General features: G+C 42.9%; 1 protein-coding gene and 1 long non-coding RNA gene across 4 annotated transcripts in view; one reads left to right on the top strand and one right to left on the bottom strand.

The window, feature by feature from the left end:
* Nucleotides 1-3877: 3877 nt before the first annotated feature.
* On the bottom strand, nt 3878-10689 carry LOC120393146. 2 transcript variants are annotated; one of them, XR_005591932.1, is made up of 3 exons: nt 10457-10689; nt 4816-4892; nt 3878-4582 (listed from the first exon to the last, which is right to left on the bottom strand). It is a non-coding gene; the product is annotated as an uncharacterized LOC120393146 (long non-coding RNA). The 2 variants fall into 2 exon arrangements; XR_005591931.1 differs by lacking the exon at nt 10457-10689 and adding an exon at nt 8373-8560.
* Nucleotides 10690-10803: 114 nt separating this feature from the next.
* Nucleotides 10804-27881, top strand: part of LOC120393089 (gamma-secretase activating protein) — a 65117-nt gene continuing 48039 nt past the window's right edge. The window contains exons 1-3 of one of the 2 annotated variants that reach the window (XM_039517711.1): nt 10804-11168; nt 20983-21059; nt 26878-26931. In XM_039517711.1, coding sequence (XP_039373645.1) covers nt 11084-11168; nt 20983-21059; nt 26878-26931 — 216 coding nt within the window. In that variant the 5' untranslated portion in view covers nt 10804-11083. The remainder of the gene's footprint in view (nt 11169-20982; nt 21060-26877; nt 26932-27881) is intronic. The other variant, XM_039517700.1, reaches the window with a different exon arrangement.

Raw genomic sequence — 27881 nt, 5'->3', positions numbered from 1 at the left:
CAGGGCTGAGTTCAATCCTTAAGGGGGCCATTTAGGAATCTGGGGAAAAAACAAACAAACAAAAAAAAACACAACAACAACTGTCAGGGACAGTGCTTGGTCCTGCTAGTGAAGACAGGGGACTGGACTCAATGACCTTTTAAGGTCCCTTCCAGTTCTATGAGATAAGTCCATTTATTCTTAACTTTTCTTTCCTATCTTTTAACCAGTTACTGATCCATGAGAAACCCTTCCCTCTTACCCCATGATTGCTTATTTTCCTTAGGAGGCTTTGGTGAGGGACCTTGTCAAAGGCTTTCTGAACGTCCAAGTACACTATATCCACTGGATCAACCTTGTCCACATGTTTGCTGACACCTTGAAAGAACTCTAATAGATTGGTGAGGCATGATTTCCCTTTACAATAGCTGTGTTGATTCTTCCCCAACAGACCTATCTATGTGTCTGATAATTCTGTTTTTTCTATGGTTTCAACCAATTTGCCTAATACTGAAGTTGGGCTTACCTGCCTGGAATTGTCAGGATCGTTTCTGGAGCTTTTTTTAAAAATTAGCATTACATTAGCTATCCTCCAGTCATCTGGCACAGGGACTGATTTAAGTGCTAGGTTATATGCCACAGTTTGTAGTTCTCCAATTTAATATTTGAGTTCCTTCAGAACTCTTAGATGAATACCATCTGTTCTGGTGACTGATTACTCTTTAATTTATCAATTTGCTCCAAAACCTCCTCTATTGACACCTCAATCTGGTACAGTTTCTCAGATTTGTTACCTAAAGAGATCTCACAGTGAAGGGAGAAGCAAAGAATTCATTTTCTGCAATGGCCATGTCCTCCTTAAGTGCTCCTTTAGCACCTCAATTGTCCAGTAGCCCCACTGCCCGTTTGCAGTCTTCTTGGATCTGATGTTCTTTAAAAATGGTTTTGTTGTTAGCTTTTGTATCTTTAGCTAATTGTTCTTCAGTTTTTTTCTTGGGCTGCCTAATTATATTTTTACACTTGACTTGCTTCTTCCTATTTTCCTCAGTAGGATTTGACTTCCAGTCAGGGGCGGCTCCAGGCCCCAGCACGCCAAGCGCGTGCTTGGGGCAGCAAGCCACGAGGGGTGCTCCTCCGGTGCTACGAGGGCGGCAGGCAGGCTGCCTTCGGCGGCTTGCCTGTGGAGGGTCCGCTGGTCCCGCGGCTTCAGAGGACCTCCCTTGCTTGGGGCGGCAAAATCCCTAGAGCCGCTTCTGCTTCCAGTTTTTAAAGGATGCCTCTAACTGCCTCTTTTACTCTGCTGGTTAGCCATGGTGGCAGTTTTTTAGTCCTCTTACTTTTTTATTATTATTATTTGGGGTATAAATTTAGTTTGAACGTTTATTATAGTTTTTAAATAGTCTCCATGCAGTTTGTAGGCATTTTACCCTTGTGCCTGTTCATTTTAATTTCTGTTATGGAGCTCATTGCTACAAGATACCATTGAGGAAAATAGATTAGTAGGATTCTAAAACACATTAGACATATATACAGATAATAAAAAACATTCACAATTATAGATAGGATAAAAGACATCAACACTCACTAATGAATGGAAGTTAGGAAGAAATTTCCCCTACAGGCAGGTTATTCCAGTATGGATTTCTTGTGCCTTCCTCTGGAGCATCTGTTACTGTCTACTGTCAAGCTATTAGGCTAGATGGATAATTGATCTTCCCCTGTATGGCAATTCCTATGTTTCTACAGTACACTTACCTCATGGGGGTGTAGTAGTGGTTAATTGATTAATGATTGTACAGTGCTTTGAAGATGTTAAGTGCTATGTGCTATTATTTCAACCTGCCATACATAATGAAAAATTGTTTAACCTTTTTCAATAGGTTCTGTATAGTTAAGCTGCTAATAGGCTGAGATGATTCCACTAATTATCATATCAAACAATGTAATCATTTATTATTGCAATGGTATACTACTATTAAAAACATTAGAATAATAACTTATTAAAACACATTTAAATTTCTTTGCTAATATTTCTGTTATGTTTTAGAAACATTTTACATTTTACACCCAATCTCTTCTGTAATAAGGCAAATGCAAATGTAAAAACTTTGGTCTGAATTCTTCTCTCATTCTCAGCAATATAAACCTAATGGTGTTAGTCTTGATTTACAACAGTGCAACTGCATTTTGAACAGAATTTTGTTCTGTATCTGATCTTTCTTTGTACATTCATGGCACTGTATAGCACTGTATAAATAATACGTACATAACTAGGGCTTGATCCTACAGTGCTTACAAGTCCTCACTGACTTGGGGACTAATCCTACAAGCAAGTGGGCTCATTGAAGGCAGGTAAGCAAGTAAAGGCTCCTCACGTGAGTAAGAGTTTGCAGGATGAAGTCCCTAGAAGACAGTGTTAATGGGGAATTTTGGCTGAGTAAGGAAGGGCTGGAGGATAAGGCTTTTAGTTGAACCCTATAAATAGTTCATTGTTAAAAATAGTCAGACTGTATTCTGCAAGTATTTTGGAAAAAGAAACAGCTGCATGGCAAATCAGCACACCTACACACTCCTCCCTGTTTATCAATGTGTCATTTGTTTGAAGCCAATGTGTATGACAAATAAAAGGTATTTTTAGGACCTATTAGGGAAATGTTTTCAAAGCTTTGGATGGAGAATTTGAATTTATTTAAAGTGCTGGGTTTTATCAAAAGGGCAAGTAGTGTAACGTACAGATGAGGTATTGTTAAAAATAAAACGGTAACTAGAAATCACCTTTTTGTTGGCCAATAATAAATACAACAGGAAGCTGGAGAGGGGAAAGATCAAACAACCATCTGAAGATGTGTGTATAAAGGGCCTGATGCAAAGGCCAAGTATGTCAATTGGAGGTTTTCTGTTGATTGCAGCGAGCACAGGATCCAACCCTATAGCACAGGGGTGGGCAAACTACAGCCTGGGGGCCTCATCCGGCCCTTCACATGTTTTAATCCAGCGCTCAAGCTCCTCTGGGGAGTGGGGTCCAGGGCTTGCCCTGCTCTGTGCTGTGGCTTTGTGCGGCTCCCGGAAGCAGCAGCGTGTCCCTCCTCTGGCTCCTATATGTAGGGGCAGCCAGAGGCCCTGCATGCTGCCCCAAGCACCACCCCCACAGTTCCTCTTGGCCAGGAACCACGGCCAATGGGAGCTGCAGGGGCAGCGCCTGCAGACGGGGCATGTGCAGAGCCCCCTGGCTGCCCTTACACATAGGGGCCGGAGGAGGGACATGCTGTTGCTTTGGGGAGCTGCTTGAGGTAAATGCTGCCCGGAGCCTGCACCCCTGACTCCCTCCTGTGCCCCAACCCCCTGGCCTAGCCTTGATCCCCCTCCTGCCCTCTGAGCCCCTCAGTCCCAGCTCAGAGCACCCTCCTGCACCCCCAACCCCTCATTCCCAGCCCCATCCCAGAGCCCACACCCCCAGATGGAGCCCTAACCCCCCCCTCATACCGCAACCCCCTACCCCAGTCCGGAGCCCCTTCCCACACTCTGAACTCCTAATTTCTGGCCCCACCCCAGGACCCGCACCCCATCCCACACCCCAATCCCCAATTTCATGAGCATTCATGGCCCGCCATACAATTGCCATACCCAGATGTGGTCCTTGGGCCAAAAAGTTTGTCCACCCCTGCTATACCAGGAGGATAACAAAGTGTTAGTACTATGTGGTCACTGTCTGTAGTTTGCTGTAGTCCATGCTGAAGTCTTAAATTCCTGGTAGCAACATTTGAGTGAAACATTTTTTTTTGTCTTTTGAATTGTTGTATTTTATTATTTTAAAATAAAACATAAAATTATAATGAAATCAACATTAATGTAAACAAAAATAAAAAAACATGGAGCAAACTAAAATTAACGTGCTAATCAAATGCAGTGTTGTATCAATCCATGTTATCAGTATTTACTAAACCTGCCACTGAGTATCAATAGCGCCCTCTTGAATTAAAGTGAAAAACGAGATAAAAAATAACAGACCAGGAAGACAATAGCAAGTATCTAAGTTCTAAACTATACTGATGGTCTTAATGAGGCTCCCTCTGAGGGAACAAACCCAGAGCAAGTAGTTCCTTAAACAGCCATTGAGTCAGTGTGTATTCAGAGCTTTGATTAATGCTCACAGGGATTATTTTGTGAAAAGAACAAAGGAGCCTAAGAGATGGGACCTCGGAGAGAGAACTGAAGGAAGAGAACAGGCCACAGTCACAGATCTCTCTGGGCTCCATTCTGCCTCCCTCCCTCCCACTGTTGTACCTTATTTCATTAGCAGTCCCACTGACTTCAGTGAGCTTTGCATCAGGGCTGTGGTGTTGATATCAGTGAGCCTATTTGCAGAGTAAAGTATTACTCAACATATGAGTATCAAAACAGGGTCCTTCATTCGTAATTAAACTGAGAAATTAAATATTTCCAAGCATTGATTATAACAAAGCATGGGAACACGTATCCACAAAGCAATGAAATCCGTATGAGAACGCTGATGTCTTGCAAGATCAGTACTTGGTTGATTTCCAGGGAACTATTCTGATTTTCGCCACTGTTTTTATAGTGTCTGAAAATGTGATACAAAAGTCTGTAAAAGAAAGGGAAGTTCTGTGTTTAAAGAGATTTTGTTATTTCCATAGCTTGCAGTAAAACTATCCTGATAAACTGCCCTTGAATTTTCACCTTTATGTTTACTACTGAAATGTTTATTGTAATTTGCATACAATTTGTATTTCCTAGGGACACTGACAAGAACACAATGACCAACCTTTGTGTATAGAGTAATTTATTTACATATTTTTTGTTTATTTAAGAACTTACTTTGGCTGACAAAGTTCTTCAAGGAATCCCCTCTGCAGGAGAGATCACAATTAATCCTGTGTTGCTAGAGTCACCATCTGGAAAAGAGCTTGGCTTCAGTAAGTGGTACTTTCAAAAGAAGCTATGAGATGTTTGCCACGCTGCTAAGATTTTACTGAATTGCTTCAGATACCCTTTTTTTGTGGTTTCCACTATGGTCAGAAGTCTTAAGTGGAGGTTCTTTATAAAGAACACATGGAAGTTTCATGGCCTAATGTTTCATACTCTTCTTTATTTATAGGTCTATTTAACTGTGTAAAATTTATTTTAAACAAGTGATTCTGTAATTCCAGCTACATGAATTATCTGTAAAGAAACAATGACGAGAATAAATAAGTGTGCAATAAGTATGCCTCTACCCCGATATAATGCTGTCCTCGGGAGCCAAAAATCTTACCACATTATAGATGAAACCGTGTTATATCAAACTTGCTTTGATCCACCGGAGCGCGCAGCCCCACCACCCCTGGAGCGCTGCTTTACCGCGTTATATCCGAATTCATGTTATATCAGGTCGTGTTATATCGCAGTAGAGGTGTATACGAATTTTTAAACTGTTGCGCAGAATCCTATTTCTGGTCATCACATGATCAAAAGCACTTTTGATGATATAGCCACCAACCTTGACTGGGTCAAGGTCCAATCCTGTGATATGTTGAAAACTTACTATGAGTTATTGTCCTTAATAAAGGACCCTTTTTAAAAAAAACAAACAAAAAAGCAAGAAACAAATAACTAAATCTGCCTTTTTTTCACAACAGATTGTGATTTAGACTCCATTCTGCAAAGCTGCTCGATGAGGACAGACTCCCACGTCTGCATGGAGTTCCACTGACTTCAAAGGGGTTCTATAGAGCAGATACAGGGGTTCACCTGCATAGAGTAACTTGCAGGATTAGGGACACAGAGTGTATGTTTTATCACAAAGGATTTAACAAAAACTTATATGAGTAGAAGTATTATATTAAAACATATTGGTTTATTTTATTTTTAATTTTTACATTTAAATATTCCGTGCAGTGCTGGAAACCCAAACCAACACTAACAATGTGGTAGTGCATGCAGGGGCGGCTCTAGGCATATTGCTGCCCCAAGCACGCAGCGACCGGCAGAGCACCCCCAGTGGCTTGCCGCCCCAAGCACGTGCTTGGCGTGCTGATGCCTGGAGCCACCCCTGAGTGCATGAGAACCAGGAAGTGAATCTGACTAGAAACAGAAAGTGAAGCTCACAGTTGGGTTCACTGTGCAAGCTGACAGAAATGCAAAAAGTAAACAAACAGCATAAATGATTAGCGGTAAATTGAATTTTAACTATAATTTTCCTTAACAAAAATTAGAACATGTAAATAAATATATAATTTTGTAAATTCAGAGTATTTCTTTAACCAGCTTCTTTTCCACCATAAGGCACATCTGATATATCCTTATTTATAGAGCCCTGCAAATCTGCGGATATCTGCTTTATATCTACGGATATCCGTGGACCATATTTGTGGCTTGGATGTGTATACAACTTTTGTATCTATGCAGGCCTCTACTTATCTCCCTAAAATAGCTTGGGGAGGTAGGGCTTGATTCAAAGCACACTGAAGTCAATGGAAGGTTTTCTATTGATATTACTGGATTCTGGATCAAGCCCCTAAGTTTTAAATACCTGTGTGCTGAACCTGTATTATATACCGTACAGAGTTTCTTATTCTTACTTAGAGAATGGTTTAAAAAATCTAAGTGCAAGTCAGTTTTGTGGTTTGTGAGGCACACACTGTGCTGCTAAGAGTTAACCTGGCCTTGGGCCTATAGACATCGCCACCAGTCTCCCAAAGGAGAGAATCACTTTGTGTAGTAATCGCCAATCTATCCAGACATATTTGCTTCAGTCTTGGAGGAAATGGGTCTCAGCATTGAACATTAAAAGGGGAAGTGAGAAAATAAAAACAGGACAAAATAATGGCAGAGCAGGAAGGGAGGGGCAGCAACCCCACCTCAGCTAAATACTAGTCACTGTTCAGGTGATAGCTGCTGTAGTAGACACCCAACCAATACTGTCAGGAGGAGACAGTAGGAATGAACTAGGTCTCCTTCATGACACCACAAAGCAGTAATACTGGTATGGGATAGCTTTCTGATTAACAGGGCTCCAAGCAAAACCCAGTACCCTCTCTTGGGGATCCTGCTTCTAAAGGAAGATCTCAGGCAGTGATTCCCCTTTTGCTCCCACTGATTGGAAGGTGTGAAAATGACTGGGTTGGCCATAAGCTGCAAGGGTCTGCATGCTAGATGGGGTCCCAAGCAGTTGCTGAGGTTGCTTATATCAGTAAATGGCCACTCTGAGTTTCATTTAAATTTGACAGTATATTCTGCTTCTCTCTCCTACCTTCATTCAAAAGAAGTCTGCCTCCAAATGCTAAGTTAAGAATCATTCATAAATTTCAATGGCTTTTTATATTTGTTTTCACTGACTTATTTCCTATTGGATCTAAGTTTTCCCTGTACTTTATATAGCTGTTTGCCTTCTCTCAAATGAATGCTGGGAAATAAGTGTCAGTGTGCTATACACCCACATACAGGCGCTGGCTTCCTCCTTTCCCTGGGGGTGCTCAAGCCCTGCTCAGCCCTAGGTCTCGCCCCTACTCCACACCTTCCCATCCAGTTCTGCCCCCTCCCCCCCAGCACCTCCTGCACACCACAGAACAGCTGATTGCGGCGGGCGGGAGGCCCTGGGAGGGAAGAGGGAGGAGTTGATCAGCAGGAGGCACTGGATGGTGGGGCAGCTGGCTGCCGGTGGGTGCTAAGCACCAACTAATTTTTTTCCTTGGGTGCTCCAGCCCTGGAGCATCCACAGAGTCAGCACCTATGCACACACACATATAACATGCATACAACTATGTTAAAAGAATAGTAAGGTTGCAACGTCAAGCACTAAAAAATTAGGAAATCCTAGAATTAAGGTTGTCTGTGCAACCTTCATTCACCCTCTTTGTGCACACACTTTATGATACAGTCTTTAATGACGTGTTCACATACTATTTTTTTCCAAAGAACTCCTGTTTAAGTCAGTGCACACGATGGATCATGACCTGGATATGAAACAGGATGGATCATGTCCTGAACATTTTACAATTTTGTGGGTAATTTCCTAGACCTTTTAAAAAAATAACATTGACAAAACAAAACAAAAAAACAGAAATTCTATCTCTGAACCCATATTGACCTCCCACAAGGGTCATCATGCGGTTGCAACCTTTAAATCCATAGCAGGAGGACAGCGGAGGAATGATATGAGACAGGAATCCTGGGTTCAGTTCCCTCTTCTGTAGAAGAGTGTGCTGTAGTGGTTATAAACCCTTCTTCCTTTGTCTCTCCATAGGCCCATTATTCCTGCTTCCTCTTTCCACTTGCTTCTCTTCACCTTCCCCACTCGGCCCCTGCCCTTGTGCTCCTTCCTGTTCTCCCCCTCCCCACAGCTCTGGCTCCTGACACTTGTCTTTCACTCCTCCCCATTCCCATTGTTGACTCACCCCTCTCTCTCTCCCTCTGCTCCTCAAATCTCTGCATTCATCAGTGCTATTCAGGTTTGGATTGGCCACCCTCGGTCATGGTGGAAGGGCAGCCAGGCAATATTTGAGTGAGTGGTGTTGCAACATGACACGTGGGGTCACACTACGATATGACTCCATGCACCAGGTCACAATGCCCAGAGTTGGAAGCTTGGCCCAGCCCGGCAGGACAGTAGTTGTATCTGCCAGATGAGTGCAGGGCCAGCTTACTCCCCAGCTCCTTGTGAAAATTCTTGTGCAATTTTGTCAATTGCATCATCTTCTTGAAAAGGCGCTGCCAATACACGGAAAGGCTGCCAGGGGGATAGTCACCTCTCACCCCAGATTAGCTCTGCCACTGACACAAAGATGAATTGTACTGGCGAGCTCCACGTTAGCTCTGTATAGTTCTTACTTTGTGGAAGCTGGTTTCCTTTCTCGCATTGTGTAAGATATAGATCTTATCAAAAGATGGTATCATATGATTCTCATACTACACATGGTGCATTCATTGTTCATTCACCATTCATGTTTTCTCTTTTTGATGCTTTGGCATTTCTGATCCTGGCCCAGACTGTGTCCCCTGGATCTAGATGCTGGGAGTGTGCTCCTCCAAGTGTGGCTGTCCTGGGCCTGCACCTCTGTGGCACTGTCCCCCTACACACACACACTCACTCACTCTGTCTCTCTATCTACCCCCCGCTGCAATCCGTGGAGCTAAACGTGAAGCTGTGCTGTTTTTTCAGTGGAACCTTCCTACCCCCATGGCTTGTGTGGGCTATGAGGGCCAAGGGAACCACTGGAGCCACACTGGAGCCAGCATTTGCAGTCAACATGGGGAAGGGAGGCAGTAAGACACTGGGCCTCCAGACACTTGGCTCTTACCTCCCCTTGGTCCCACCTCAGGGACAACCAAGCTGGGGTGGGAGGCAGCCCCTCCAAACTGATTGTAAAAGGGGGTTCAATCTCCCTGATGGAACAGTTGGGGAGGGAGCTTTGGGGGGAGGAAGTGTCTTTCTGTTTTTTGGACATTGCTTAGCACTTTCTGGATAGTAAATGACTCTAATGATAAACAACAACATAAGATCTGGGCTTTCCATGCCCCAGTGACTAAGGTGGCACAACAAAAGCAGATTTGACCTTTTTTTGATCTCACAAATGACTTCCTAATGCATTCACAAGCTAAATATGAGTCAACAGTGTAACGCTGTTGCAAAAAAAGCAAACATCATTCTGGGATGTATTAGCAGGAGTATTGTAGGGAAGACATGAGAACTAATTCTTCTGATCTACTCCGCGCTGATTAGGCCTCAACTGGAGTATTGTGTTCAGTTCTGGGTGCCACATTTCAAGAAAGATGTGGGCAAATTGGAGAAAGTCCAGAGAAGAACAAGAAAAATGATTAAAGGTCTAGAAAACATGACTTATGCAGGAAGATTGAAGAAACTGGGTTTGTTTAGTCTGGAGAAGAGGAGACTGAGGCCTGGTCTGGGAGGCGGGGGGAGGGGGGGAATCGATCTAATAACGTGAATAATGTAGCTGAAGTCAACGTACTTAGATCGACTTATCGTGGTGTCTTCACCACGGTGAGTCGACTGCTGCCGCTCCCCTGTTGACTCCACTTGTGCCTCTAGCGGAGGTGGAGTACAGGAATCAATGGGAGAGGGGAGTTGTGGAAGCTCCATCATTGGGGATCTTTAAGAGCAGGTTGGACAAACACCTGTCAGGGATGATGTAGATAATACTTAGTCCTGCCTTGAGTGCGGGGGACTGGACTAGATGACCTCTCAAGGTCCCTCCCAGTTCTATGATTCTATAAGCTATTACTGTACTGGGCGGCTCATCATTCGTGCTGGATTTCAGCTGTGCTTATCCAGTTACAAGACTGTGGCCTGAATCTGAAATCTCTCTTGTGTTGGCGTGGGGAACTCTGTGCCTGTAAACTGCCCAGCACAAAGGGGCCATGATTCTGATCAGGGCCTCTGGGTGCTATTGTAATAATATAAGAATGAATAATAATACAATCCTGCCCACCACCTACTGCTGACACCATTATCTTGCGGTACCTTCATTACAGGCTCCTGGAGGGCTTTAGAGCCAGGCAGGGCAGCAGATCTGGACCAGAATCCGACATTCCCCTGAGTTTGGAGGTGTTGGATCTGGGGGTTGGTTTTGTGCCAACCTCTAGCGTTTGTCTTATCACCAATTACTTATCATCAGCAGGCTTGGCCCATTTCTCAGCACTCTGCGTAAGCACCACCACCAACGACATCCCAGCCCGGTGAGGTGAAAGCCCAGGCCCGCTGAAAATCATGCGCCGACCTGCTGCAGAGCGTGCAACGGCGGGCGTTTGCTCAGCGCAGGCTTCCCTCCTGCTGCAGCCCGGGGGAGCCGCGCGCCCAGCCACTCCGAGCCGGCCGGCGCTGAATGACATCCCCGGCACCCAGTAGGCTGCCGCTTGCAGCGGCTCCTGGCCGGGCCGGGCTGGGCTGTTCCCAGCGCCGCCGCTCTGGAGCAGAAGCGAAAGCAGCGGCCCGAATGAGGAGGACGGCGGAAGCGCCGCGTAGCGCCCACGCCCCCGGCTGCACGGGAGCGGAGAGGCTGGTGCGCCGGCCCCTCTAGGACCCGGGCTCCTGCGAGTCTGCCCCGCGCCTCCCCCCGCAGCCGGGGGCCAGGCGGGTGGCACCGGCGGGATGCTGCTCCAGCTGAGCGCCGAGTTTGATCTGCAGAGCGATGTGGTCCCGTGGCTCTTGGCGCAAGGTCCGGCAGCGGCTCTAGGTAACGCTGATGCTCGGGGAGGCGCTTTCCGTCCTGCCCCAAGCAGGCTGGGTTTCTGTAGGGTCGCCCCCACCCCCGCTAGCCATGTCTGTCTTGTGCTCGGCTCACCTGACAGGGAAGTGTCCTCGCCCTCCGCCAGCCCCGTCCCAGATGTGGCCCTGGCTTCTGAAGTGTGTGCACATATGTATGGTTATCTGGCCCTTTAAACATCCCCACAACTCCCTTTCCCCCCGCTTCTTGAAATGGGACACAACACAAAGGGTGAGGGAAGAAGTTTGACATGATGTGATATTAATGCCCTCTTGCTGGGTCAAAACGAAGCTGGCTGGAATCTGATGTTTCATGAATCTGCACCTTAGTTTAGTTTATGGCAGTAAAAACAACAACTATTTATGTGCTGAGTGGTTACAGTGTCAAAAGAGCCCAGGTGTGTTTGAACTTGGGCCTAAATGAGCGAAGTAGTGTTTTATTTGGGCATGGTTTAGTCAGGTGCTGGGAGCATGATATGTGAACCATTGCCAAAACATATCTAGAAATACCTGCCTGCCTTGATGTGTGTTATGGTTTCCCCATTTGTATGCTCCTCGGCTGCCAGTTACAAAGATTGCTGGGCCTGATACTCGACTGATTTACACCACGCTCAAATACCATTAAAGTCATGTGCAGAATCCAGTCCACTCATTATTTATGTAAGTACAATGTCCAAATGTCCACTTAAAAATTGCAAATTGCAAAATTATTCTGTATGGTATGAGTTTAAATTTTAGATGGTGACATTTTATTTATTTTTTTAAAATGGAGAATCAGGGAGTTTCATCTATTATGGCAGGGAAGTGAAAATAGTTTGGTTACACATGAGATGCAGACTGCACTTGCGGAGTTCACAGCTCTTGGCATGTCACCTTGAGTAAATATATAGAGTCTAAAAACTAATATAACATTAAACAGGTTAGTCTAAAGTATGTATATTTAAAAGTAACTTCCTTGAAATGTGAGCCAAATTCATCCTTGGTATAGCTCTCCACCAAGTTGGGGGGTATTGTCAATTCGGAAGAGGATCGGGATATTCTCCAGGGAGATTTAGATGACCTTGTAAACTGGAGTATTAGTAACAGGATGAAATTCAATAGTGAGAAGTGTAAGGTTATGCATTTAGGGATGTCTAACAAGAACTTTAGTTATAAGCTGGGGACGCACCAGTTGGAAGTAACGGAGGAGGAGAAGGACCTAGGAGTCCTGGTTGATCGCAAGATGACTATGAGTAGGCAATGTGATGTGGCCGTTAAAAAAGCTAATGCGGTCTTGGGTTGCATTAGGCGAGGTATTTCTAGTAGGGATAAGGAGGTGCTAGTCCCGTTATATAAGGCGCTGGTGAGACCTCATTTGGAGTATTGTGTGCAGTTTTGGTCTCCCATGTTTAAGAAGGATGAATTCAAACTAGAACAGGTACAAAGAAGGGCCACTAGAATGATCCGAGGAATGGAAGGCCTTTCGTATGAAAGGAGACTTGAGGAGCTCGGTTTGTTTTCCTTAACCAAAAGAAGGATGAGAGGAGATATGATTACGCTCTTTAAATATATCAGAGGATAAATACCAGGAAGGAGAAGAATTATTTCAGCTCAGTGCTAATGTGGACACGAGGACGAACGGATATAAACTGTCAGTCAGGAAATTCAGGCTTGAAATTAGACGAAGGTTTCTAACCATCAGGGAGTGCAATACTGGAACAGTCTACCGAGGGAAACAGAGGTGGCGAAGGACCTCCATGACTTTAAGATTAAGCTAGATAAGTTTATGGAGGGGATGGTATGATAGGATAACGGGCTTAGTCAATAGGTCAATTATGTGCCTGGTATGATATAACCTTTTCCAGAGGGTTTGGCTGGAGAGTCTTGCCCGCATGCTCGGGGTTTAGCTGACCGCCATATTTGGGGTCGGGAAGGAATTTTCCTCCAGGGAAGATTGGCTATGGCCCTGGAGGTTTTTCGCCTTCCTCCGAAGCATGGGGCAGGGTTCACTTGCTAAGGAGTGGGTGGATCGGCTTCTGTGGCCTGCATCTTGCAGGAGGTCAGACTAGATGATCATAATGGTCCCTTCTGATCTTGAATTCTATGATTCTATGATTCTAAGTCACTCATGCATCAGAGATGAATTTGGCAAAGAATGTTCAAAGTGAAACAATTGTTTATGACAACAGGAAATAACCTATGTAGATTTAACTTCCTACTAACAGACTACTATCATATTTGCTAGATGTTATCCCTTTCTTTCACAAAACTTTCCTCTCTCACTCCCCATTTTCCCAAAAAATTTGGTTAGAATACTTTCCCCAAGTAACCTCCCCTTTAAAAAAAAACAAAAATCTTTCATCCATTTTGTAAGTGAATGCTAATTAAAATTAAATTAACTGGTAGATGCCACAACAATATGTGATTGCTAAATTATTTTGTTGGGTAGCGTGGGAGTTGAGAAGCAATGAATAAACCCAGTGGACTTTTGGCACAATGGTTCCCCTCCGCCCCACCTGTGAAGTAACTGTTTCAGTTCTGTTTTTTAAAAACTGCAGAAGACTCAGTTTAGAAAAGCAGAGGGAAATAGCATAAAAATCATTATCTTTAGGGCCCTACCGAATTCACTGTCCATTTTGGTCAATTTCATGGTCATAGGATTTTTAAAATAGTAAATGTCATGATTTCAGATATTTAAATCTGAAATGTCATGGTGTTATAATTGTAGGGGTCCTGACCCAAAAAGGAGTTGTGGGGGCTTGCAAGGTTATTGGGGGGAGGGTTTGCGGTACTGCTACCCTTACTTCTACGCTGCCGCTGGTGCTTCCTTCAGAGCTGGGCAGCTGGAGACCGGGGGCTGCTGTCTGGGAGCCCAGCTCTGAAGGCAGAGCCATCACCACCAGCAGCACAGAAATAAGGATGGCATGGTATGGTATTGCCCCCTTACTTCTGCACTGCTGCCTGCAGAGCTGGGCCCTCAGTCAACAGCCGCCACTCTCCAGCTGCCCAGCTCTGAAGGCAGCAGTGCAGAAGTAAGGATGGCATGGCATGGTATTGCCACTCTTACTTCTCTGCTACTGATGGCGGGGCACTGCCTTCAGAGCTGGGTGCCCAGCCAACAGCCGCCGCTCTCCAGCCGCCCAGCTCTAAAATGACCCCCTCTCCCCCCATACACATACACACAGTCAGGACTCCCAATTTGAGAAACACTGATCTCTCTTATGAAATCTGTATAGTATAGGGTAAAAGCACACAAAAGACCAGAATTCACAGGGGGAAGACAAGATTTCACAGTCCGTGATGCATTTTTCATGGCCGGGAATTTGTTAGGGCCCTAATCATGGTAGAGACAGATGCTAGTATCGGTACTAAATTCTGAATGTCTAATTGGAGACCTTTTGGCAAGATACATAATTCCAAAAAATCAATCATCTATGTATTGTTGCTCTATAAAAGGGTATGTCAGATTGATTTATCCCCAAATAAGTTTATACAAAGCCAAAGGTAAATAGGAAAGTTTCCATTATTTTAAAAATAAATTCCTTACCTTTCCTTCTACCCCAAAGTCTGTAGTTGAAAAGTATTCCATGTATGTTAGGTATTATTATTATCTACCATTATATACTGGAGTGATTTACTATGATATGAATATGTCCTATAGTGTGGACATGGCAGTGGCATTGACCATCTTGTTTAAGACTGATAAAGGCCGTGCACAGCCTTTTTAAAAACCAAAAGACCAGTCTTTTTTAGAATAAGCCCATCTGATGTTACTAGTGTTACTGTCTAGCATTTCAACTTCTGTTCACATGGCGACTTTTCTACCTTTTAAAAATAAATTATTTTTGTGTCTAGGCACCCAGGGCGTTGTAGCCTATTAGTTAAACTACTATTAAACTACCATGGGTTCAGCTCCCGTTGCTACAGTTTCAGAATTATCTTGTAAAGTCTCACATGCATGTTTAACTTTATTCTCATTGGACAACTCATATGAACAACATTAAGCATCCACATAAGTTTTGTCAGTATTGGGGGCTCAAATCACTGGATTTTGGACAAAAATATCTTGTATGATGCTCAACTTAGCAATCACATATGTTGTACTCACAAACTGGCATATCTCCAATTATAGGGCCTACCTAGTAGAAGCATTATGTTTGTAAAACATTGGTCAGAACTGAAGAAATTAGACTTTTTAAAATAAACACATGAAAATATTTTCCAACTGTTTTTAAAGGAAATCTGGGCTTATTTTTGTTTAGCCCAATCATGTGAGTGTTCAGAAGACAAGCAGCACTTTTTGCTATGAATTAAAACTGTGCTATATTTGAACAAAGTCTTCCTGGCTATTTTGAATCTGTTGTTGGTGGTAACCTGCTGGAGAGTCACAAATGGCCATCAGTATACAGGAGACTTCAAGCAAGTTTCAGAATTGTTTGAAAGCTGATTTAATTGTCTTTAAAAGGATTTTAATTTCTAGATGTTAAAGCATTTTTGCACCTAGCGCTAAATGTTACTAAGTATAACATTACAAATGAATGTTTTCTCCCTTGAGGATTTGAGAGTGTTATGCAGCCTCTCTTGGAATTTCCAGTGATGTACTCACTGGGCATAGGTAGGATCAAGGAAGGAACTATAGGCCCTGATCTAAAGACTTCCATTGAGTTCTGTGGACTCTGGATCAGGGGCCTACTCTCTGCTTGGAGGTCAAATTCAACCTTCCTTATACACAGTAGAAAGGGGGTTGATGGGACAGTATTCACCCTCGGCATGCAGGCAGGCCGTGTGGTTGCTTGCAGTCTGTCCCTGCCTGCTATTCTAGCCTGTGGACTGGGATATTGGCTGTTGTTCTTTGTGTCCTTTACGTTGGGTTTTTGGCCACTGGATCTTTCAAGTGCAGATTTAATTATCACGTCCCCAGTCCACTCCAAATGCTCAGTCTGCGCTGGCTTAGTAAGGATGGCAGGCAAATCACCTTTGTGACACCAGCGTGTCCTCCCTCCTCTCCATCCTGGACCGATGAGGAGGGCCTGTGGTACAGAGGGTATTGTGTGGGCCCTCTATATTGGAGTGAATTCTGCCTTGTGGGAGTATACTATGTGGAAAAGGATTTGTTTGGAGACTGTTCCCTAAACTTTCAGGATTAGTATAAGTGGCTGAATCCAATGAAATTTCCATTAATATCAATGTAGGGTGTAGTGTCATTCAAAGGGATAATGACCATAGGCATGCGCAGCACATTTCATTAGGGTGTTCACCCAGGGAATGTTTTTTTTTTTAAAGGTGAACATTTATTGACTACTCAATCATAAAGGACATTATTTTTATTCATCAAACAAACTAGAGAAACTAAAACTTAACTAAACTTTTTTTTTTAAATTAACAACTAAACTTTACTTAAAAAATAAGACACAAAATACCAAATTTTTGCTGTAGTGATAACCGGGTGTATACAAAGATACAGTCAATTTTCATGATCTTTATCTTTAACCAGATAATGAGGTAACCAAAATTGACCAAAACAGATTAAAGTTTCTTCATCTTCCTGTCCTAGAGAATGAGACGTCGCTCATCAGGTGTTATGGACTTAAATTCCTCAATCATGTCATTGTAATTAACTGATGAAGCCAATTCTTGTTCAATGTACAAAATCATGAGTGAGTTGAGGCGCTGTTGGGACATTGTATTTTTTAGTTTATTTTTTACATATGTTAGTTTCGAAAAGGCTCTTTCACATGTACAGCTTGTCTGCTCCTTTTCTTATCTTATCAATGAACCGATCCATATTTTAAAATTTAAAGGGGGTATCATACGATTGAATTAAAACGTAAAGCCATGGGCTTGTTATGCTATTTCAGTAGAGTACACATGACAAAGATTACAAACACTGTAGACACTGCGCTGGGCACGCCTGACGCGGCCGCTTATATAGGTCAAATAATTTTCTAGAATAGTAGTCGGAGGGGAGGGCCAATGGTAATGTGGCACCGCAGTAATGGGGACGCATGCTGCGAGCGAACGCGGACTTTGTATATAGAGCGTATCATGAGATTAAATTAAAATGCAAAGCCACTCTTTTTTTGAGACATTAGGGCAGGCATGAGTAAACTTTTTGGCCCAAGGGCTACGTCGAGGTTCCAAAACTGTATGAAGGGCCAGGTAGGGAAGGCTGTGCCTCCCCAAACAGCCTGGCCCTGCCCCCATCCGACCCCCACCCACTTCCTGCCCCCCGACTACTCCCCTCAGAATCCCCGACCTATCCTGCTCCTTATCCCCTGACTGCCCCCCCAACCACCCCCCCAGGACCCCACCCCCCCCACCAACACCCCCCTGCTCCCTGTCCCCTGACTGCCCCGACCCCTATCCACCCCCTGCCTCCTGACAGACCCCCAGAACTCCCACGATCCAACCCCCCGTTCCCGGTCCCCTGACCACCACCCCCAGAACCTCTGCCCCATCCAACCCTCCCCGTTCCCTGACCGTCCCCGAGACTCCCTGCCCCTTATCCAACCCCTCCGGCCCGTTTATCATGCCGCTTAGCCCCACCTCCCCCCTCTCCCGGAGCCTCAGCGTGCCGCGTCCAGAAGTGGCCCTGGACAGCGCTGCAGCAGGGTGGCTCCATGGGACCTAAGCTCCCGCCACTCGGCTGCAGCTCGCAGCCCCACCCCCTTACCACACGGCTCTGAGCGGGAGGAGCTCATGCCCCGCTGCAGCCACACCGCTTTAGCTCTGTCCAGTGCTGCTTCTGGATGTGGCATGCTCAGGCGCTTGGGGATAGGGGAAGGCAGGGCCGGGGCGGGGAGCCTCCCTGGCTGGGAGCTCAGGCGGGCCGGGCAGGATGAGCTTGCCCACCCCTGCATTAGGGTGTGCCTGGGCCTATGATAATGACATATCTTCTGGGCTATTATTGGGTGGTCATCTCCAGTGTAATGCTGTTGTAATGGACTTTGAGTGATCTGACAGCTGTGGAAAGCGGTGAATCTAGTAGTGTAAAGAAAGCCAGGATTGCCCCCTTGTTTCCCAACAACAAAATGCCAGTGTTCTGAATTTAATTGATCCTAACAGTAATAAATAAAACAAAGGAGGTGTTCTTTTTGTTACTAATTGTGTTAACGCAAGCCAGTTTATAGTATAAAAATACCTGACCATATGGAGGAAGCACACTCTCTACCAACTTTAGGTGATAACTGCGAAGTTATTAGTGTCAAACCCAGCTCATAACCTAACAGAAATCTTGAAGATTTTTTCCATTCACACTTTCTGAACACTATTGCTATTGCAAACTACCATACAGTGGTTAAAATGCAGCCATCAAATGTTCTTTTTATGGACTATATTTTCTCTCCCAGTCAAGATCCCATTTGTGAGGCAACAGCCCTTTGGCAACCACAGCTGCTAGAAAAGTGACATAAAGAAAGCATGCCTTTTTATTGTCTTTAATAAGATATGAGATTTGTCCTTTCTGACATACACTAATCACTTTTGTTTTGGGCTTCCCTGCTGCCTGGTCCTTCTCTTTCCTCTTCATGTCCATCGTGGCTTTCTGATGACTCTCTCCCTCATCTACCCCCACTCTCTTATCTATGCTTCCCTGACACATGGGATCCTTGCACATGCCCCTGTGCTGCTTAGTTTCCAGGTACCTCAGTGCAGCAGTTCTTAAACTGGGATATGTGGAATGTATTCTGGGTGTGGGGGCATTAAAAGATTTAGGAAAAAAACCACTTACTGCACACGTTCAGAGTTGGGTGGCCAGACAGCAGCAGCTGCTGACTGAGCGCCCAGCTCTGAAGGCAGTGCTGCCAGCAGCAGCACCACAGAAATAAGGGTGGCAGTACCAAATCATGCCACCCTTATTTCTTCGCTGCTGCTGACGGCAATGCTGCCTTCAAAGCTGGGTGGCTGGAGAGCGGTGGCTGCTAGCCACGTGCCCCAGCTCGGGCAAAACTACTACAGACAGAAAGAAGGGCGTGTGATCAAATAAGTTTGAAAACCACTGCCCCAGTGAATACTGCTAGGCTGCGTGGCTTCCTGGTGGCTCTGGTCATTAAGGGAAAATTGTGTTTTTTATTCTGCTCTTTATGCAGAAGTGGCTCTGGAGGAGGCACCTAGGCTCCTGCGCTGCCTCATTTCCAGGTATTTCTCTGAGTTGCCTGGAGAGGCAGCTGGAAACAAGGTGACAGGTGTCGTGGTGCTGGTTCCACCTCTCCATTGACCACCAGCTGGTGCTCTGAGGACTGCAGTTTGAGAACTTGCAATGCATAGCCATTACTTAACTTCTGAAGTCCTGTATGCATGTAATAGGATGGGTTGAAACTGATCTGCTGTAAGCAGCATACAGCGATCTGGAGAAAGGGGTAAAAAGTGAGGTGGCAAAGTTTGCAGATGATACTAAACTGCTCAAAATAGTTAGGACCAAAGCAGACTGTGAAGAACTTCAAAAAGGTCTCACAAAACTAAGTGGTTGGGCAACAAAATGGCAAATGAAATTTAGTGTGGATAAATGTAAAGTAATGCACATTGGGAAAAATAACCCCAACTATACATACAATATGATGGGGGCTAATTTATCTACAACGAATCAGGAAAAAGATCTTGGAGTCATCGTGGATAGTTCTATGAAGACGTCCACACAGTATATAGAGGCGATCAAAAAAGCAAACAGGATGTTAGGAATCATTAAAAAGGGGATAGAGAATAAGACGGAGAATATATTATTGCCCTTATATAAATCCGATGGTATGCCCATATCTTGAATACTGCATACAGATGTGGTCTCCTAATCTCAAAAAGATATACTGGCACTAGGAAAGGTTCAGAGAAGGGCAACTAAAATGATTAGGGGTTTGGAATGGGTCCCATATGGGGAGAGATTAAAGAGGCTAGGACTTTTCAGCTTGGAAAAGAGGAGACTAAGGGGAGATATGATGGAGGTGTATAAAATCATGAGTGATGTGGAGAAAGTGGATAAGGAAAAGTTATTTACTTATTCCCATAATACAAGAACTAGGGGCCACCAAATGAAATTAATAGGCAGCAGGTTTAAAACAAATAAAAGGAAGTTCTTCTTCACACAGCGCACAGTCAACGTGTGGAACTCCTTGCCTGAGGAGGTTGTGAAGGCTAGGACTATAACAGGGTTTAAAAGAGAACTGGATAAATTCATGGAGGTTAAGTTCATTAATGGCTATTAGCCAGGATGGGTAAGGAATGGTGTCCCTATCCTGTTTGTCAGAGGGTGGAGAAGCATGGCAGGAGAGAGATCACTTGATCATTACCTGTTAGGTTCACTCCCTTTGGGGCACCTGGCATTGGCCACTGTTGGTAGACAGGATACTGGGCTAGATGGACCTTTGGTCTGACCCAGTATGTCTGTTCTTATGTTCTTATGAATCCAAACCTCTTATTTAGAATTCTAACGGAAAATAGGAGTTGATCCTGAAATTTTGCAAGGAGATGGTTAATTCCATTACTATGGCAATTAGAGTTGTTAATTTAAACATGGTTTCCATGTTATTGGGTGGGTGAGTGCGGAATGTTTAGAAGCTAAGCTCCTTTTCTATAAGTTTTAAAACTCATTACATCTCATTTGAAGTTTCATTCAGGATTAAATAGAAGCCTGCATACTACACTATCTTCCTCAAGAAGAGAGGAATATTTTCATGCGCACAATATGCTCTAGAAAGGCCTCCATTTAAGTGTTTTTGCAGATGTAAGACTAATGCTGATTTGTTTTAAACCTACGTAAGTTCTACAATGAATTAATCCAAATGAGTGTCTTATGACTTTAATACTTCTCATTTCAGACACTTTTGAGAAGAGTGCAGCAACACCGTACGTAGTAAATGTTGAAAGAAATGGAAAAATTATTTATACCTGGAAGGTAAGTCTACAGCATAGAAGTCTGTTCAGATATACTGGAAAGTAAGAATTTGTCTAATTTAATCTAACACTTGCATTTTACATTTCTTTTCATTGGATTTTTAAAATCTGTAATTTGATGGATTACAAGTTTTGGATGCCTTTTAGGTTACTTACAAAACTGTTTTTTCCTTGGGGCAAGGCTAGAGGGACAGAGAGTGAAATCCTGGCTCCATTAAAGTCCATTGGAGTTTTGCCATTGATTTCACTGTGGCCAGGATTTCATCCTGAACGAACAGCCATTACTTACACAAATTATTCATAAACAGCACATTCTTCCTCCCTGAGAGCTGAGTTGCTTAAGAAAGGCAGAATCTACTGAATTCAAGTGGAGCTATTTCACTTAAACTTGGTTCTGTATAAGTGACATCTTTAAACTTTTTTAATGGTAAAAAAAAACCCTCCTCTTATGCTGTGCTTTGTGTAATTTTAAACCGTGCCTGTAGTTGTAGATGTCACAAACTTTGAAGTATCTCTAACTTGTTTAGTATCCTTCAGAGCTACATAGGGTGACCAGATGTCCTGATTTTATAGGGACAGTCTGGATTTTTGGGTCTTTTTCTTATATAGGCTCATGTTATCCCCCACCCCCTGTCCTGATTTTTCACATTTGCTATCTGGTCACCCTAGAGCTACAGTCACTTTTACTGCAAAAGCCTGCATTTAGGGCCTGGTTCTCCCTAAACATATAGTCCATGTAAAGAAGTAACACTCAGTATTAAATCTTGTGGCAGTGCAAGAATTCTCCAATTGGTTTAGGGATGATTCCCCCTCTTTGGAAGAAGTTGGGGTTCAGGTAGCAAAATCTACTAGTACCCAACCAGATTCATGTGGATTTTAGGGGATCTGCTTGGGGCACAGGCTGCAGGGCAATGCACTTCCAATGGAACTGCATTGCCAGGGATGCCTCTTATTCTTTGACCTGTCCCCGCCAAACAGCAGAGCATCCAGCAGGGCTTCCACAAGGATAAGGGAAGGAAGAGGCTGCAGCAGAGCAGAATTCCCTTTTCTTGTGGATGCAGGCTTTCCTTTGCATGAAGACAGCAAGAGGAGTTATGGGGCCTTTACACATCACCTGGCAGTATTAACAATCCTCCCTTTGTTTTTTGTTTGTTTGTTTTTAATATTTTAGTTTAATGAAATATCTGATTTTTGTATTACACAAAACTGTATTCATATTTTACTCTGATCCATGCAAAGTTCATCTGTGCAGCTGTTGACAGCAAATCCTCTGGGCACTACAGACTTGAGGAGGCCACTTTTTGTTCATAAGGGGAAAGTGCCTTCTTTCTAGCATGTATGGAATGTTGCATTAAGCATTCCAGGGCTGCAGACTGGCCAGTCCAATCACTTCATATGGCAGTCAGGCTCTTGGGAAAAACAGCAAGATTCACTGAGCTTGCTCAGCGTGTTTGCCTTCCCATCCCCAGCTAGTTACATTTCCTAGGGCTGAAGTAAACTCTGTGTGGTGCCAGGTGGTGGTAGCGGGGCACAAGGGAGATCCTGAAAACTGGGTGTAGCAGAGTGGAGAACACATTCGCGTGAGGCTTCCACCTGCCAAACTGCTCTGAACTCTGTCCTGAAGAACATGTTTTTTGTTAATTCCCCAGTCTTCCTGTCTCGCCAAAGTAGGCTGACTTTTCCCTGGGTAGATCAGTCTACTACAGAACCAAACCAGCATCTGGAGCCTTGCTCCCTTGGGAAGGCCACAGATATGTTTTGTTCGGGTTTTAAGATTTAAAACCTGTTACTGGACTGGAGAGTGAGTACTCCTTGGAGTATTTTCACCACTGGGCAAATTTGAGGGCTGGTCATATGTTGTATGTTTTTGGTTTTTTTTTTTTTAAAAAGCATGCATCCTTCTCCTAGAGAGAGGAGTGTTGTCTGTGTGAGACAGACAAATAAGGTGTCTAACCTGCTGTGGGATCCGTGCTGGCCTTAATGCCCAGATAGATTCCTACTGAAGTTAGTGAGACTCCATGCAGGATTGAGTTCATCCATGCTGATGCAGTTGCATGATGGGGGTCTGAATTATCCCAGACCCTTGGGTATGCTAACTTTTTTTCTCCAGAAGTTGGAAGATTTACAAAAAGTATAAATTTCATCCTGTACATACGATGCTTTTTGCATCAAATTGCCAAAGCTTGGAAAATGGACCATTTTTAAGCCGTAAGGGTGAAATGCTGGCTCCACTGATAGGCAACTGGAGTTTTGCCATTAACCTTAATGGAGGCAGGATTCCACTTAAGGTGATTTTTGTTCTGTTTGGTTGACTGATAGCAAATGTACTGTTTTATCTACTTTGTTCTCTTGTGTATGGCAAAACTTTTCCATCTGCTGATCTTTTTATGACTTTCTTCTTTTTGTGCAGGAAGGGACAGGGTCTTGAATTTATCTAGCTACTTATCAGTTACCCACACATACAGTAAAGTTTAAAGTCCCATTTTTGACCTACCTTAAAACTTGCAAACTGGTTTAGAATGTCTTCTGAATGATGAGTATTTTTTTCATGTTGCTACTCTGTTGTTAGTATACAGAAATGATATCGAAAAACTTTCTCATTTTATTCAAGATCAATAGATATGGTTACCGTAGTACCTGCAGATTTCCTTGTTCTTCCCTATATTCACTATGGGGAAATAACTTCATTACTGCACATACTGGTGTTGGTTAACTGCAGATCTTATTGTGTTGTCCAAGGCAATTTAGTCTTGAGATTTATTTTAAATAACCATTGTAAACTATATTAATCAATGAGCCACCATTTTTGTGAGAGACACTTCAACATGTGTCCTTCCTGCTGGTTCTCTAGCAGCAGTTAACTCTAACACTTGTCAGAGCACTTCATGTTCATACTGACATCATCAGCAAGACTGGGGCACAGACAAAGGTGTAAACTAAACAGCTGTTTTGGTTTCTGTCCCATTAAACACAATTGGAAAACAATCTGTATCTCAAGTGTATCTGAAAAAAGACCATATGTGTTGTGTGTAGGATCAGTGGAAGGAGGAGGATGGACGTTATTTCCAAGCTTTTACAAAAATTACAAAATAATGTTGAGATTAGAAAAAACGTGGCCTTTGTCTTTCATGGCATATACAGTTGTCACAGACCTGTTTAAAAAAAAACAGCTTATTACTCACAAGGTAAGCCCTTCTCCCCTGAAAAGCAATGTAGGAATCCTGGGAGTGCCCTTGGTAACAATATGCTAGCACATGCATAGTCTTGATGTGGAACTTTGATTATTACAGCTTTGAGTCCAGTTTATATGAAATACACTTGTCTTAGCAAAGTACAGAAAATGCCAGATTATAGGGGCCTGCTCCTGCTCCCACTGAAGTCAGTAAGGTCTCAATTTGGTCCTGTTCAGGAATGCACTTGATTAATTTTAAGTCAGTGGAACTTAAGCACATGCTTTTTTTTTTTCTTTTTCTTTTCTGAAATAGGAGCATAGAAGAGTTTTGTTGTTGAGAGCTTAGCTACTGTGGTAGCAGGTATAAAAACCTAAGAGAATGCATGACCAGGCCCTTATATATACTTAAGCCCCTTCATTTTCAGTTTAGACCGTTCTTTACCAAAATATCCCCGAGTTTCACAACGGTTTCATTTTTCTTCTGATTTTCACCCTACTTTTGTATCATTCAAATATATAAAAATAACTTGTTTTATTAGGAAAATACAATACATTGCATAAGCTGTCTGTGTTTGGATAATACGTTAGTCTGTGTGTATATGCAAAGCTGCCTGTTGAAATAAGGCTATGTATTAGTCTAGAAGATACACACAATAAACAAACAGGCACGCATGCAAACTCTGAAGTGTATGCACATCTGAACTTACTGATGAATCTCACGCCCACCACATATACGTTTCAAGCTGTTAGCAGATAACTGTTTAAAGATTTTACACACTAAAATGGGAAGTAAGCAAAAATCTGTATCAGAATAAGTTTCAGAACACAAGGAAGTATTCAAAAGTTTAAAAAAAAAAAAGAGAGAAAAGGATGAAGTTAAGTGTATGCCCGGCAAATGGTGTGGCCCAATTATTTATAGGCTAATAGTTCTAGGTCTACAACAGTAAACTGTTTATTCAAATGAAAAGTTTTATTTGGGGATTAGAGATATTGTTTTCTTAAACTCAGAGGTGGCACTGTATTTCGTGTTGTGTTTTTGTTCTGCAGCAAACCAAACCACGGAATTCAAAGCATTAATCTACTGAATACTCACCCCCCCCCCGTCTTTCTGTTCACCAAAATAAACCCGTGTTTACCCAGAAAAATTATTAATAGTTTTTTGCACTGATTTTCACCTGTTTTTGTTGTTGTGGTAATAAACACTGATAAATTCCTGGGAAAAATTAAATGAAATAAAAGTTGAAAATGAAGGGCCCTATGTCTACTTCACAAAACAAGGTGCAGTAATTTTGCAAACCACTACAGGTCCATTTTTGCATGCTCTGTTGTTAAAAACAGTGGTGTTATTGTATCAAGCAGAGTCAACGACTGTAGTCTGATGAGTGCAAGGTTACATAGCTGGATGTAGCCTCATTAACCTGGTATCTTTATGCACACTTTGAGAGTGGTAGTAGCTTCCAACTGAAAATGGTAATGCACCAATTTGCTGCCAGTCAGATGCCAAAAATGGAGATAGATCTGGAAAACCTAAAGCGTGGAAAACCATAGAGAGTCTTGTCTATTAAAAAAAAAACCAGTTTAATCTGTTTGTCTTCAGAAGTATTGTAAACAATAACCAGCACATCATTATATAAATCAGCTGTAGATGGTGTTTGTTTTTTATAAGGCAGTAGACTGTCAATAATTGTGTTGACAATCTGGAGCTATAAACAGCTTGTGAAATCTATTTAGCGTTTGTCTTGATAGTTCCCAGGGTAGGGGCTACATTCTTCCTCCAACTGCAGGTAGGCCTCTGGCCTATGTGGCAGCCTCTCTGCACCCGGATGTGAAGTTTTTAGCCACTGGATCCATATAATTGCAGATCATCCAGATCTGGTGCATCCCACCCCAAAATATCCTACAGAGCTTCAGCACAGAATCCCCTTTCCATGGTGCACAAAGGGTGCCAAGATATTGCTTCATTGCCACCCTGCCCTTGTGTAGGTTGAGTGGGGAGCCTACATAGGGCTTCAGTGAGGTAGAGAAGTGAATTTCAGCTTATATGGAGAGGCAGGTTCAGTTGTGGTGGTGGGTGGATCAGTTGTCACATGTAACTGTTCTAAAAACCAAAACAACAACAACAAAACACAGCAACTCCTCATCCCCTATTTCAGGGGTTGGCAACCTTTCAGAAGTGGTGTGCCGAGTCTTCATTTATTCACTCTAATTTAAGGTTTCGCGTGCCAGTAATACATTTTAACGTTTTTAGAAGGTCTCTTTCTATAAGTCTATAATATCTAACTAAACTATTGTTGTATGTAAAGTAAATAAGGTTTTTAAAATGTTCAAGAAGGTTTATTTAAAATTAAATTAAAATGCAGAGCCCCCCAGACTGGTGGCCAGGACCTGGGCAGTGTGAGTGCCACTGAAAATCAACTTGTGTGCTGCCTTCTGCACGTGTGCTATAGGTTACCTACCCCTGCCCTATTTTCTCACTCCCCTTTTTTGGAATTAAAGTAATAGAGCAATACGTATGAAACCAAAGGCCAGAAAATGGACAGGAGTGATAGGAGAGAAGAGGGGAGTAACAGTGGAAAGGAGAAAACAATGTTTAACAAACGTCTATATAAATCTAGATAAATTGACAGTTATTTCATTTAATTTACAGGGAAGTGGCAGTACCTGCATTGGATTATATGATCCTCTTAATAAACAAAATGAGGTAAGGCTAATGCCACATGTAGATCTAGAAAGGAGAATATCTCTGCTTTCTAGGTTTTGATGCCCTAAAAAATGACATTCTCGTGTCTGTCTGAAGTGTTTGTTTTGAAATAAAAGTTGCTGTTGTGACCTTTCCACACCCCAGCGTAAAGGATTCAAATAAAGTTTTGTAGCAACCTGTCTGCATAGCAATCTGACTTATTTTATAGTGCACCGGGCAAATACGAACACTAATGAGTCTTAAAAAACGGCCGAATTGAACATGTTTTCTAAAAAGTGGGGCTGTCAAGCAATTAAAAAATTAGTTGCTATTAAAAAAATTAATTGTGATTAATCGCGCAATTAAACAATAATAGAATACCATTTATTTAAATATTTTTGGATGTTTTCTACATTTTCAAACATGTTGATTTCTATTACAACACAGAATACAAAGTGTACAGTGCTCACTTTTTATTATGATTTTTTTATTGCAAATATTTTCACTGTAAAAATGATAAACAAAAGAAATAGAATTTTCATACAAGTACCGTAGTGCAATCTCTTTATCATGGAAGTGCAACTTCCAAATGTAGATTTGTTTGTTTTGTTTGTTACATACCTGCATGCAAAAATAAAACAATGTAAAACTGTGCTGTGCTGTGTGCTGCCACATGTCTATGAAGACATGATCCTAGAAAAGAAGATTGTACAGTCCTGCATTTGGATCCATGTGGATGGCCTGTGCAGAGCTGTGTTGAAATCATTGGGGTTTCATGCTGACTTAAGGGTTTGCCTATGTAGATCTAGTGGCAGATTGGGGGCCTAGGGAAAAAAGCAATGCACAAAGGGTGGAGGAGAGTGCTAAAACATGGGGTCAGAATATAGTTCTTCTGCCCTTTGGAATGTTTGTTTAAAGAAACACTTTGAAGAAATACTGATCAGTGTTGTTTTCCTAAGGAGTAGAGACTT

Source organism: Mauremys reevesii, linkage group 1 (genome assembly GCF_016161935.1).
Source record: "Mauremys reevesii isolate NIE-2019 linkage group 1, ASM1616193v1, whole genome shotgun sequence".
Lineage (NCBI taxonomy): Eukaryota > Metazoa > Chordata > Testudines > Geoemydidae > Mauremys > Mauremys reevesii.
This window is presented reverse-complemented; position numbering and strand designations above follow the sequence as displayed.